The 14780-nt window shown below is 36.9% G+C and overlaps 1 protein-coding gene across 12 annotated transcripts in view; it reads right to left on the bottom strand.

Moving 5' to 3' along the window:
• ANGPT1 (angiopoietin 1) overlaps window positions 1-14780 on the bottom strand; it is a 476344-nt gene that overhangs the window by 84722 nt on the left and 376842 nt on the right. For 11 of the 12 annotated variants that reach the window (XM_079901385.1, XM_079901383.1, XM_079901384.1 and 8 more), the window contains one exon: window positions 11562-12600. In XM_079901385.1, coding sequence (XP_079757511.1) covers window positions 12440-12600 — 161 coding nt within the window. In that variant the 3' untranslated portion in view covers window positions 11562-12439. Of the gene's footprint in view, window positions 1-2575; window positions 2607-11561; window positions 12601-14780 lie in introns of those variants that run through there. The other variant, XR_013824499.1, reaches the window with a different exon arrangement.

Here is a 14780-nt window from a genome sequence, read left to right as displayed (position 1 = left end):
CTTTCTTGAGACATTAACTATATATATGACAATGTTTTATTGAATATGCACCATTTCCAAAACACTAGATCTATTTCCTGATAAGCAGAGTATTATTATACCGTTTGTTTCTCATCCATGATAGGCAAAATTCTTTGCTGGCCTCTAAGATTCTTTACCCTGTGTTTTACTTGCCCAGTATAACCCCCAGGACTGTGAATGTGATGGATTTCACTCCTGTCTCTGACCTCTAGACCCAGATTTACAGGACTCATGTGATTAGGTCAAGCGCATATAGATAATCTGTCCTGAGAGTGGCCAAGTATGGCCACCAGCTCACACCCAGTAAGAAAAAGAGACTTCAGTTCTACAACCTCAAGAACATCATTCTGCCAACAGTGAGCTTAGATGTATCCTGAGCTCCAGGTGAGGGTACAGCTTGCTGAAGCCTTGATTTTGACCTTGTGAGACACTGAGCAGAAAGCTCAGAAAAATAATACAAAAGGACGTGACAGTTTGAAATAAATATTTTGATAAAATGTTTCTTGGAGAAAACAAATAAGGTTTTCATGTTGCAAAACAATGAAACATACTGAAATGTTTTAAGCCAAATACATGTTTCCCACTGAAATAGTAATATGGAAAACGAGCTTTTAAAAACATGAAAGACTGAGTTATATGATTTATAGGACTAAAAATGTTCTGAGTCTATATAATCAGGGAGGAATGAGGTTGGAGCAGTAGAAAGGTAGCAGGGCAATGGAGATGGGGCAGTGAGAGGAATGTTGATAGAGAAGAGGTGAAGAATAGTACAGAATAGAGAAGTAGGGCATTGACTTGGTTCTGTGTGAATGTATAAGATGCATTTAATTTGGGGGCCACCCTAAAGAAATCTGATGATTCCCTTAATCTGAAATAGTCCAGGTTTACAGTGGTAGAAGCATCTTCCCACGAGGAAGGGCAATATGACTTAGCTGCTCTAATTCATATCACTCTGGGTTTACCTTCCCCTTGGAGAACTTCCCAGTCCCCAGGGCCACCCCCAAAATTGCCTCAGGGATAATCACTTTTAATTCTTCTACTCTATCACAGAGTGGGCACAAATCCTTCTCTCAATTATCCATGGTATATTTGATGCTAGCCTGGCACATTTAACAAAACATTATAAAGGGAAGCATAAAGGTAACAGAAATAAAATACAATTCACTACTGGTATTTAGATGACCGCTTTGAGAGACCACCAGCTCCATCTGTCCTCATAGAGGCTCCTCTGTGACTGATCTCATTCAATTGGCCTTTATCTTATTGAAGGCACCTCTCTGTTTCTCAATAATTAACAATGCACCTGATACATACAGACTTCTCTTGATTTGGGTTCTGCAAGAAGTAGAGCATGAGGAAAGGAGTTATGGGCAAGTAGTTCATTTGAGAGGTGATTCCAGGAGCACTGGTAAAGGATTGGAGATAAGACATGTAAGAAAATAAGACAACGTATAGTGTGCTACCAAGCTAGTTGCCAATGTGAGCAACTGGAGCTTATTTCTACTGGGGAATCTGGGATACAGTGTAGAATACATCCCAGAGTTACCTCAGTCAAGGGGAAAAGAAGCTGAGGTGTTCATCTACAGAAGTCTGTCATCTGCTGTAAACTGTTTATTGAGACATTAACCATCCAGCACTTCTAGGTCACCCTGTGTGGGAGCTGAGCATGCTTTCCTGGTCAGAAGAAACAAAACCAAAGCCAAAACCAAAACAAATGAACAAACAAAAACCCAAGAGCAACCCCCCTCCACCAAAAAAACCCCCAACCCCCCCCCCACAAAAGCCCATAACTCTTGATAGAGAATCACAGATGGCAAGTTTTCCCAGTAAACAGCCTTTCCTATGGAGAGAAAGTGCCTCGGGGCACCAGCAGTGTCTGCTGTGAGACTTCCCAGTCTTGAGGCCCAGAGACTGTCAGTTAACGCACTTTTACTGATCCCTGTCTACACACCAGGCACCCTCTCCAAGTGGCTTATTCCTACTCTCAACCTCACAAAAGCAATAATATCGGAACCTGATAGTCCAGAAGAGACTACAGCAGAGGCTTTGTGGGGTTTTTAGGTACAATAATGGAAATTCCCACGCCTCCTTTTCCCTGTTCCACTGCCACCAGAAATGCTGTCATCCGCACTCTGACTGTCCCCTCCTGGGGTGGGGCTCAGATCAGCGTTGTTGCTCTCTTAGTACTAGACTCGTGTTTATTACTAGTTTGGACATAGGCAGCTCAAACATAAGCAAATGTTTTTGTTATGCTAGGATCCAGTTCTTGTTTCTGGCTGTTCCTTTTACTCTAAACAAAAAAGCTTTAATTTTGAAAAAAAATATAACCCACATGATTCTCATTAGTATATAAATAATCTGATGTTCTTTGATGTTTGGGGAAAAAATGTGTCTTTATAATTTTTTGTTGAAAGCAGAAAGGCATTTTTCTTAAAATATAACCTCTCAGGAAAAAAAAAGACATAGATCATTTTGATTTCCTGCAGTTTTCATTCATGTGTCATGGGTCTATCCATCCCTCCACCCACTCACCCAATCAACCCAATTTACTTACCATCTAAGCTGTCTTCATATTATACTGGCTCCTGGAAACACAAAGTAAAATAAGACACAGAATAAGAACTCAAGTTACAGTCTGGAACAGAAAAAGTGCAAATCATCTGACACTTAATTGAGATTCAAGAATGTTCTAGACACAATGTCAGGTTCTAGTAATAAAAAAAATAAATAAATTTGATCACCGACCCAAAATGCTCATTATCTGGACAGAGAACAAGTATATTCATAGTGGACTGGAACACAAGACAAACTGAAAATTCTCTCATATAAGTAGAAGTAAAATGCCATGGGAGCACATAAGGAGGGTGAGTGATTGAATTTAGGGGAATTTGGGTGAATTTCAAAGAGGAGACGGTTTTCCTGGATATGAACATTCACAGGCACAAATGCTGTAGGCTGAAGTGGGCACTAGGTGCTGTAAGTGACCTAGGTATGATGGAGTGAGCTTTTAGGTGAGGCTATTTATTTCATTATCTTCACACACATGAAAATCACTGGGAAAAGTAGATTAGTCTGTTCACACTCATGATTTCCAGTCTCAATTAAACCTTTAGAAGCACTTGGTAAAGTTGTGACTCCTTTGGGCGTTTAGTTCTCCCATTACCTTAAGTGATTATTCCAAACCTATTTTCAAACACTATTTAATTGAACTGCCCACACTCTCATAAAGTTTCCTTCCCTTCCACTTCCTCTATGAAACAGAGGCCATTAGGTGGCTGTCCCTCCTACAGCATTTCAGTCTCTCCTAACCTCTTCTCCTAGAGGAAGAGATGTTTCTCCTCCTGTTCAAACTCCCAATATCCCATGCTCTCAACCTCAAAACACTTGTTCCTCAAGGAGCTTTCTGTTCCTTCTTTCAACCTCAGTTCATCTAAAGGCTCATTTTCCTTAACCTTCATGTACATTCACACACCTGTCATCCTGTCCCTCTAGTTCCTGTCCCTCTAGTTCCCTCCCTATCTCCTTCCATTCTCAGCATTCTTTTTGAAAGTCTAATCTAAACCAAGCCTCCACGAGTCACCTGAAGATCATATTAAAATGAAGATTCTAAGTAGTGGGATGGGGTCTGAGATTCTGCATTTCTAATGAGCCCCTCACCTATAATGGTATCCTAGAAGTCATTCTAAATAGGAAGGGTCTGAACTCTTAATTTTCCTCTTGTCCTTACCTCCCATTTATTCATAACCCTCTTGCTATCTGGTGTCTACCCTTACACCCCTAATTCTGGCCTTACAAAAATCACCAATGGCCCCTTGAATGCCAAATTCAATGGACACTTTTCAATCACAATGCCTCTACCCTCTATGGTGAGTTAGGCACCCCTGATTCTTGATGCAATCTACTCACCGGCTTCCATAACTCCATTCCCTCCTGATGATTTTTCTCTTGTCTAGCTGTAATTTATCATCTCCTTTTTGAATTCTCTGTTTACCTGCTCCTTAAAATTTTTATGTTCCATCAAGTGTTTCACTGAGATCTATTTCACTATATACTCTCGTGAAATAATCTCATCTAGTAATTTTAATTTCTGCCTAGGTAATATAGAGCCCAATATCTTCCACTTTAGTCCTGCTTGAGCTCAGACTCATATATCCCATTGTCAAGCTTGAATCACTAGACTCTCTACCTCAACATGTAAAATTGAACTCATTAGCCAGTCCCCCAAACCCGTGTTCCCTATTTTGGACACTTGCACCATCTTCTATCTAATTAACCAAGACAAAAATCTGGAATGACCTTGACCCTGTCCACCTTCCATCTAATCATTAAATTATTTGGATTCTTTTTCCTTAAAACCACTCAAAATTCAGCTTATCCAGTTCATTCATATTGTACTGCTGTATAGATCATGTCCTCATTCTAACAGACTTGTATCACAGTGTCCTCACTAGCCCAGACTTTTCCAGTTTTACTTCTTTCAAATGCATCGACTAATTGCAGCAGGTATAGTCTTTCTAAAGTGTGCAAAACCCTTCATTGTCTCCCTTTAACAACAAAATAATGCCTAAGCTTAGGAATATGACCTATATTCTCTCTTTATCTAGCCCTATCTCCAGCCTCATCTCCTGCTGCCCCTCTCTCAAATAAACTTCAGTCCATTCATACTAAATAACTTGGGGTTCCCTATAACTCCATGCTTTCTGACATCTTTATGCCTTTGCAGTTCCTCTGTTTCTCTGCAAACTCCCCATAAACCTTCAAAACAAAGCTCAGAGGCCATCTTCTATAAAATGTATTGTGTAAATTGAAGGAAGCCTACATGTTTCTTTAAATTTTAAAAACATGTACATATAAAATTTACTACTGAGTAGTAGTTCATTTGTTTTCCTTACAATTATTATACACAACATAACCTTCAGCACATAATCACTCTTATCTCAGTTGCAACTCTTATTCTTGTTGCAGCTTAAACAAACATACTAATTTTATTAATTTCAATTTTGTTGTACTGCTCATTAATGTAACTTGCTTATTTTTCTCACTGATTTTAAGTTTCCTTATGCCTTAGTCACCTATATTGCTATTACCTTCTTAATGCTTCATCTGGATGCTGAGTAGTTTCTCACTATGTTTGTAAAAAATAATTCACCAGTGTTTTATAGTTTTCTGCATACAGGTCTTTTGTCTCCTTAGGTAGATTTATTTCTAGGTATTTTATTCTTTTTGTTGCAATGGTAAATGGGAGTGTTTCCTTAATTTCTCTTTCAGATTTTTCATTAGTGTATATGAATGCAAGATATTTCTGTGCATTAATTTTGTATCCTGCTACTTTACCAAATTCATTGATTAGCTCTAGTAGTTTTCTGGTAGCATCTTTAGGATTCTCTAAGTATAGTATCATGTCATCTGTAAACAGTAACAGATTTACTTCTTCTTTATGATTTGGATTCCTTTTATTTCTTTTTCTTCTCTGATTGCTGTGGCTAAAACTTCCAAAACAATGTTGAATAATAGTGGTGAGAGTGGGCAACCTTGTCTTGTTCCTGATCTTAGTGGAAATGGTTTCAGTGTTTCACCACTGAGAACGATGTTGGCTGTGGGTTTGTCATATATGGCCTTTATTACATTGAGGTAAGTTCCCTCTATGCCTACTTTCCGGAGGGTTTTTATCATAAATGCGTGTTGAATTTTGTCGAAAGCTTTTTCTACATCTATTGAGATGATCATATGGCTTTTATCCTTCAATTTGTTAATATGGCCTATCACATTGATTGACTGATGAAAGAAATTAAAGATGATACAAACAGATGGAGAGATATACCATGTTCTTGGATTGGAAGAATCAACATTGTGAAAATGACTCTACTACCCAAAGCAATCTACAGATTCAATGCAATCCCTATCAAACTACCAATGGCATTTTTCACAGAACTAGAACAAAAAATTTCACAATTTGTATGGAAACACAAAAGACCCCAAATAGCCAAAGCAATCTTGAGACAGAAAAACAGAGCTGGAAGAATCAGACTCCCTGACTTCAGACTATACTACAAAGCTACAGTAATCAAGACAGTATGGGGCTGGCACAAAAACAGAAATATAGATCAGTGGAACAGGATAGAAAGCCCAGTGATAAACCCACTCACATATGGTCACCTTATCTTTGATAAAGGAGGCAAGAATATACAATGGAGAAAAGACAGCCTCTTCATTAAGTGGTGCTGGGAAAACTGGTCAGCTACATGCAAAAGAATGAAATTAGAACACTCTCTAACACCATACACAAAAATAAACTCACAATGTATTAAAGACCTAAATGTAAGGCCAGACACTATAAAACTCTGAGAGGAAAACACAGGCAGAACACTCTATGACATAAACCATAGCAAGATCCTTTTTGACCCACCTCCTAGAGACATGGAAATAAAAACAAAAATAAACAAATGGGAGGTAATGAAACTTAAAAGTTTTTGCACAGCAAAGGAAACCATAAACAAGATGAAAAGACAGAATATCGTCAGAATGGGAGAAAATATTTTCAAATGAAGCAACTGACAAAGGATTAATCTCCAAAATTTACAAGCAGCTCATGCAGGTCAGTATCAATGAAACAAACAACCCCATCCAAAAATGGGCAGAAGACCTCAATAGACATTTCTCCAAAGAAGATATACAGATTGCCAACAAACACATGAAAGGATGCTCAACATCACTAATCATTAGGGAAATGCAAATCAAAACTACAATGAGGTATCACCTCACACCAGTCAGAATGGCCATCATAAAAAAATCTACAAACAATAAATGCTGGAGAGGGTGTGGAGAAAAGGGGACCCTCTTGCACTGTTGGTGGGAATGTAAACTGATACAGCCACTATGGAGAACAGTACGGAGATTCCTTAAAAAACTAAAAATAGAACTGCAATGACCCATATGACCCAGCAATCCCACTACTGGACATATACCCTGAGAAAACCATAATTCAAAAAGAGTCATGTACCACAATGTTCATTGCAGCACAATTTACAATAGCCAGGACATGGAAGTAATCTAAGTGTCCATTGACAGATGAATGGATAAAGAAGATGTGGCACATATATACAATGGAATATTAGCCATAAGAAGAAACAAAATTGAGTTATTTGTAGTGAGGTGGATGGACCTAGAGTCTGTCATACAGAGTGAAGTAAGTTAGAAACAGAAAAACAAATACTGTAAGTGAACATATATATATATGGAACCTAAAAAAAAAAAAAAGTTATGAAGAACCTAGGGGCAAGACAGGAATAAAGACACAGATGTAGAGAATGGACTTGAGGACACAGGGAGGGGGAAGGGTAAGCTGGGACAAAGTGAGAGAGTGGCATGGACTAATATATAATACCAAATGTAAAATAGATAGCTATTGGGAAGCAGCTGCATCTCACAGGGAGATCATCTCGGTGCTTTGTGTCCACATAGAGGGGTGGGATAGGGAGTGTTGGAGGGAGACACAAGAGGGAGGAGATATGGGGATATATGTATATGTATAGCTGATTCACTTTGTTATAAAGCAGAAACTAACACACCATTGTAAAGCAATTATATTTCAATAAAGATGTTTAAAAAAATAATAATTCACCCTCTGTCCCTTAAGCCTATAAAATAATTTCCTAAAGGGAGAGCTATGTAAATACAATCCAGAAACTCCTTATGAATATTATTGTTATACTTTTCTCCTAATGGAAACGTTCAATTAATTTAGAGCCTTAATAATTTTCTTCTCTAACCTTTTATATCACTGTTTTGATGTTTAGGCATTGTATTAAAGTGCACAGATATTCTTATGTGTGCAATATTTTCTTTTAAGTCCACTGTAACTTACAATATTTTAGTACTTTCTTGAAAGCCACTTCTGGTTCCTTACAGCATATGTAGGAAGCATACATATATTTTAAAACTTAACTTACATAAGAGGAACTTAGGTAAGGTAGTCCCAGTTCTGTGGCAGCAAGAGCTGATAATGTTACCTCCCTTTATGCTCTTTACCTTTTATACCAAACTCAGATATTCAGAATGCATCCTATTATTCTACACTGAGTTCCCAGAATTTATTGTTAATTGTCATATAATAATCCAACATTTTATAATTGACAGGACATCCTAAAGCAAAGGAAATAAAAGCAAAAATAAACAAATGGGACCTAATTAAACTTAAAAGCTTTTGCACAGCAACGGAAACCATTGACAAAATAAAAAGACAACCTGCTGAATGGGAGAAAATATTTGCAAATGATATGACAGATAAGGGGTTAATATCCAACATATATAAATGGCTCATACAACTCCACATCAAAAAACAAAAAAAACAGGGCTTCACTGGTGGCGCAGTGGTTGAGAATCTGCCTGCCAATGCAGGGGACACGGGTTCGAGCCCTGGTCTGGGAAGATCCCACATGCCGCATAGCAACTAGGCCCGTGAGCCACAACTACTGAGCCCGCGCGTCTGGAGCCTGTGCTCCGCAACAAGAGAGGTCGCGATAGTGAGAGGCCCGCGCACCGCAATGAAGAGTGGCCGCCTCTTGCTGCAACTAGAGAAAGCCCTCGCACAGAAACGAAGACCCAACACAGCCAAAAATAAATAAATAAATATTAAAAAACAAAAACAAAAAAACAACCCAATTAATAAATGGGCATAAGAACTGAATAGACTTTTTTCAAAAGAGGAAATGCAGATGGCCAACATACACATGAAAAGATGTTCAACATTGCTAATCAGGGAAATGCAAATCAAAACCACAATGAGACATCACCTCACACCTGTCATAATGGCTATCGTCAAAAAGAACACACAGGGCTTCCCTGGTGGCACAGTGGTTGAGAGTCCGCCTGCCGATGCAGGGGCCACGGGTTCGTGACCCGGTCTGGGAAGATCCCACATGCCGCGGAGCAGCTGGGCCCGTGAGCCATGGCCGCTGAGCCTGCGCGTCCGGAGCCTACGCTCCGCAACGGGGGAAGCCACAGCAGTGAGAGGCCCGCGTACCGAAAAAAAAAAGAACACACATAACAAATGTTGGCCAGGATGTGGAGAAAAGGGAACCTTCGTACACTGTTGGTAGGAATGTAAACTGGTACAGCTACTGTGGAAAACAATATGGAGGCTTCTCAAAAAAACTAAAAATGGAACTACCATCTGGCCCAGCAATTCCACTCCTGGGTATATATCCAAAAAAACCAAAAATACTCATTTGAAAAGATACATGCACCCCAACGTTCATAGCAGCATTTACAACTGATAAGGTATGGAAGCAACCTAAGTGTCCATCAGCAGATGAATGGATAAAGAAGATAGGTATATATATATATATATATATATATATATATATATATATATATATATATATGATTGAATACTATTCATCTATAAAAAAGAAGGAAATTTTGCCATTTGCAGCAACATGGATGGACTTGTAGGGCATTATGCTAAGTGAAATAAGTCAGAGAAACATAAATACTGTATGATATCAATTACATGTAGAATCTAAAAAATACAACAAACTAGTGAATAAAACAAAAAGAAGCAGACTCACAGATGTAGAGAACAAACTAGTGGTTACCGGTGGGGAGAGGAAAAAGGGCAGAGGCAATACAAGGGTAGGGGAAAAAAAAGGGCTATTATGGGATTGTACTAAATCATGTGTATGAAGCTTTTGCAAATTGTAAAGCACTATAGCATTTAAAGAACCTTTCATTCAATAAAAGAAAAACATAAGAAATTTTTTAAAATAATAATTGACAGGACATAACAATCATACAGTAGAGATGTGGGATTCAGAACCGTTGCTTTGATCTAACATTCTAAAGGAGTTAAGCTTTCTTATCACATCCAAGACTGAAAATTTTCAAAGATTGAGGCTTTAGTTCATTTAGTAGGTTTTTTCTTTTTTTCTTATGGAGACTATACTTCCATATATCTCTAATTTTAAAACTTGTAAAATATTTAAAATGAGATGGAGTTGCACAAATACATTACTTTCAATTTTATTTAAATCAAATAAAGCTGTGACTGATGTGAAGAAATTGGCATAGAAACTACATGAATTAATTAACATAAAAATTTAAAGACAAAATCTTATTACCTAATTATCTTATCCTGAATAATTAAATGCAAAGGATATACATGTTAAATGGCCACCAACATGTAGGCATTACACAGTGCACATATGGAGTCATAAAACATTTTATACTGCTTTATTATAAATAATTGGAAATATTTCATTTTTCAAACCCAGGTAACAAAACAGTAAATATCATGCTTGCTTTCTTTTTTCATAATTTCCTTTTATTTTTGTATTATGAGTTGGGAAATAGTATTACTTATCAAAAGACCGGTAAAAAAAAATCTGTAGGAACACACAAAACAAAACACTCACTTTCATTCACTTAAATGAAAACAAACAAGAAGGTTTTTGGAGGGAGAGGCTAAACGCTGCTATGAAGGAGTCTCCAAGAACAGAAAAATTGTGGTATACCTGCGAATATCACTTGTAAGGCAAAACAGGTTTGTACACACACAAAAAAGGTATAAACACTTGATGGTAAACTTTAAAAAATAATTTCTTAAAAATGTGAGTAGCTTTATTTTCTCAAATGGAGGAAAGCCACAAAGGAACAACAGATCAAGTCACCAGGTCTAAAATTGGTATTGTTGCCCTGATAAAATTTTTTTTTAAGAAAGGAAGCCCAATATGGATTTCAATTTTCTCATCTCATAGTACACCTCATGTTTTGATAAAAACTGTTCACTCTTGTAACCTTGGACACTTAGAGGCAGAAAGCACTTCCTGATAAAATATTGTAGTAACTTCATATTCCCACAAAAATCTGTGCCCCAAATTCACTTAAAATAGATTATCCCATAGGAATATTTTCATTAAGAGATTTATAGCAGCTAGTAATTAGAATTTTCTTAGTCAAGTGACTATGATTAATTTTCTTTTTTGTGCATGTGTTTTCCTTAATGTATAATACAAAGTTTGCCAATTTTCTTCCCTAATGATAATGTATTAACATCAGAAATTGCCTAAGAAAACAGGGTCCAAGGGAGAAAAATATGAAGAAATAACATATTTCATAAAGTGGTATAGTAGATTTTTTTGGAAGTGTGTTTATTTGCATCAACTGTGGACAATGTTGCATATTCCAGATTAAACAGCTATTAGGTTTACTATGGATATAAACAGGCTATGTACAATGATATTTATAATTCTTCTTTCATTTTTCATAGACTTCAGAGTATGTCTTTTATAGAAACTGGAACAGAGTGAATCTGGAAAGCAAGTTTCAGTTAATTAGCAAAAATTAAATTAGCATGAAATAGGGTGAAGAATTGAAGGTAATGATTTTAAAAATAATAAAGTTACACAAGTGTACACATGCAAGAAGATACTGTAAAATGAACTGTTCCAGTTTACTTGGTTTTATTTCAACTTAATACACTCTAAAATACTGCTTTCATGTATAATATCAAAGGAAATATTAAATGCATGTATATTATTTTAAGGGCTTGATGATATATTTCACATTCTTTAAACTTTACTCAGGCTATAAATATATTTATATATCAGTTTTTAAAGTAAATGAAAACTGTAGCATGGGGGAGATCATTTTTCGCCTTATATGTCCATACTTGATTATGTCCATTTTTTCTGAAAACTGTACCAAAAAAATCAAAGAGAAATGGAGTGTTTTTCTACCTCACACTGCTATTCTTCAGGCACTATAATTCTTTATAGTTTACCGAAATGGAATTTAAATTTGAAGACGGGTTAACTGAAATCAACTAGTAAGTGTGATTTAGGAATTAGGCTTCTGAAATCCATTTAACCAACTCAGAGGACAATGCTGTTCTTCCTAAACTTTTATTAAAATTGTGCAACAGTACAAACTTATTGTTAGTAGGTTTGCAGAGAAATAACACCATTTCACTGGTGCAACACATCTTTCCCAAAGGATTATGGCAGGCCTGTTTTTATTCTTCACGTATACTCTTTTTGTTGTTGTTGTTCATCTTCTTCTTTTTCTTCGGTTTTACGTGAAATAAACCATATTTATCATCTGGTTATTATAGTTCTGTAATAAGATCCAGTAGTAGTTTGAAGCACAGCGAGCTGAACAGTTTCTTCCCTTTTTAAAGCATGACAGTGAGTGGCATTCTCTGTAGTCAAGCCATATGAACACAGTCACCCCAAGGAGAGGCTTCTGTGAAATCAAAAGGTTCCAAATTCACAGTCAAGAACCTTGGTGACTTCACATAACTGCTACTTGCTGCTGGAAGGGAGACAATATTGTTTGCTTCAGAAGTTTCCAAGCAGTTTCTCATCTGGTGGCTTCTCCAGATTTCTTGGTAGCCTTTTAAATTGCTTTTGACATTGTGCCTTCAAAAGTCCAAAGGTCGAATCATCATAGTTGTGGAACGTAAGGAGTAACTGGGCCCTTTGAAGTAATGCCACTTTATTCCATTCAGTTTTCCATGGTTCTGCCCCGCTGTATAAAACATTCCATTTAGATTGGATGGGCCACAAGCATCAAACCACCAGCCTGAAAAATTAGTTAATAACGGAAGAGAGAAGAAGGAACAATTACATAAGTAAACTGAACATTTGGAAATTAATGCCATTAACTGAGGGGAAACTTATTCATACTTATGATTATTTGCAAATAATCATAAGGAGGTATTCAATAAATATCTTCTTGGTAGTGAAATTGTTTTAAATGGCATCCAATTTAGACAGTGTACAAACAATCAGAAAGAGGAATGCTTTCATGAAAATCAGCTTTCAGTGTCACTCCATTGGGACTCAATTCGCAATGTAATGATGGGAAGCATCTGGGCTTCAAGATACGCTATAGTCAGGCCTGGATTCATACAAAGGGCAAGTAGAATGAAACCCTTAAGAGGCATTCTACCTGAAGCCTGTTATTGGGAACAGAGCAATTAAGTATTAGCAATAAAGTTCAGAAGCTTAGACAACTGGTATCTAAATACAAAGAAACGTTCTCCATCTACTTCATAATTTTGTCAAGAACTGGCCCTCAGCTGCTTCTGAAATTAACTGGATACCAGAAAATGACTATGAATTTGAATTGCTGTGCCCTCTCTGTAGCTTATAGCACTATGGGAGGTGTTCAGCAATAGTAGCCATATAGTTCCTATATAGCAGTATTTTTTTTCTGTGATTGTTCAAGTTCTTTCTAACGTAGTAAAAAGAAAAATGATGAGTAACGTAGAGATCCTATGCTCACATAGCTCTCTGCAAGGATAACGCAGTACTTTATTTTTTAAATGAATTAAGTTCTTAGATTTTTAGATAAAACATCGTACTTTTTCTCCCTCTTCTGAAGTAACACCGCTGAAATCTTTAGGGAGAGATTTATGCCAGAGACATTCTGGCATATTTGTATTTGGATACAGTTGACCTCCCTTTGATTACAGAGTTATACCTAAGGGACTAATAGCTAAAGAAAGAGAAAGCTGTACAGCTGATGTTTAACTGTAACACGAGCATCATCTTGCAGAAACTTTAGAAAAAGTTAAATGGAGAAAAGCTAGTTCTCATTTTTCAATTTTGGAGGATGAATACAGCTGGGTTTGTTTATAAAGTCATACTAGAGGCCTAACAAGCTGTATTAATCGCTAATTCATCCTAGGAAAAAGTAAGGTATGTCAATGAATTTGGAAAGACACTATATTTAATGTTTTACCAACTGTATGCAAATAACATAGTAATTAATGCAGTCAAAACATGAGGGACAAGCAAGTTCTTATTTGGCAAGGAAGGAGAAAACTAAAATTTCACCTTTTTCTTCTTAAGATTAATTCCTTTAAAATTTTTTGGTAAGTATAACTAGTAAAAATATGCTATTTATATCACAAAAGGCTTTCTAATATTAGGGAATTTATTTACCCATAAGACTCTCAAAGGACAAAATGAAACTCAACTTAATTGCTTCGGTATTTTAACTTTCTCCTCCTTTTCTATGACCTTCTTGAGGCACTCTTCCATCATGTTAATGAGCCTTTCATAGTCTTTCAAATATCCACCATGGTCTCTAAAGCAAACACAGTTACTCTGCTGTCGAGAACTATTACAAATCATAGAATGATCTTCCAAGTTACATTAGGATACTCAGGGTAAAAGCGTGTGGTTTTGTTTGGTTTATAGAAAGCCATAAGAGTTCTGGAAGAGTGTGGGAAGGCAGAGGTCTGTTGGAACAGAAACCTGGCAATGAAGGGCACAGGCTGAAGGATACATTCATTGGGAAACTTTTGATGAGCTTAGGAAAGAGACAAGAAACAACAGGGGCACATGAGGGAATAGGATAAATTTATCTTATGTACATTTTCTAATGAGTAAAGTGGGGTAATGTCTATGGTAAGAACAATGGCATTTTGGAGATGTTGAAAGAAGACCAGAATGGCTGGGTCAAAGTTAACAAGAGAAACAGTAGCCTGAAGCTGAGATGGTCTGAAGACCAAATCACATAGTCTTTTGTTCAGTATCCTAAGAGCAATGAAAAGGCATGGTCTATATTCCCGATACTTAGTGCTGCATCTACCGGAGTTTGCTTGACAGATGACTGGAAGGGACTACAGGCTTATTGACAGATTGACTGTTTTCTCCTTATAAACCCGCTATGGTCTGAATTAGTCTAGTTTACTAAAAAAGCTATATTTGATAGACACCTGAATATATATATAGACACCTGAATATACTGTA

Source organism: Stenella coeruleoalba (genome assembly GCF_951394435.1).
Source record: "Stenella coeruleoalba genome assembly, chromosome: 17".
Lineage (NCBI taxonomy): Eukaryota > Metazoa > Chordata > Mammalia > Artiodactyla > Delphinidae > Stenella > Stenella coeruleoalba.
The sequence above is the reverse complement of the archived record's forward strand: the minus strand, read 5'-3'. Positions and strand labels throughout refer to the sequence as shown.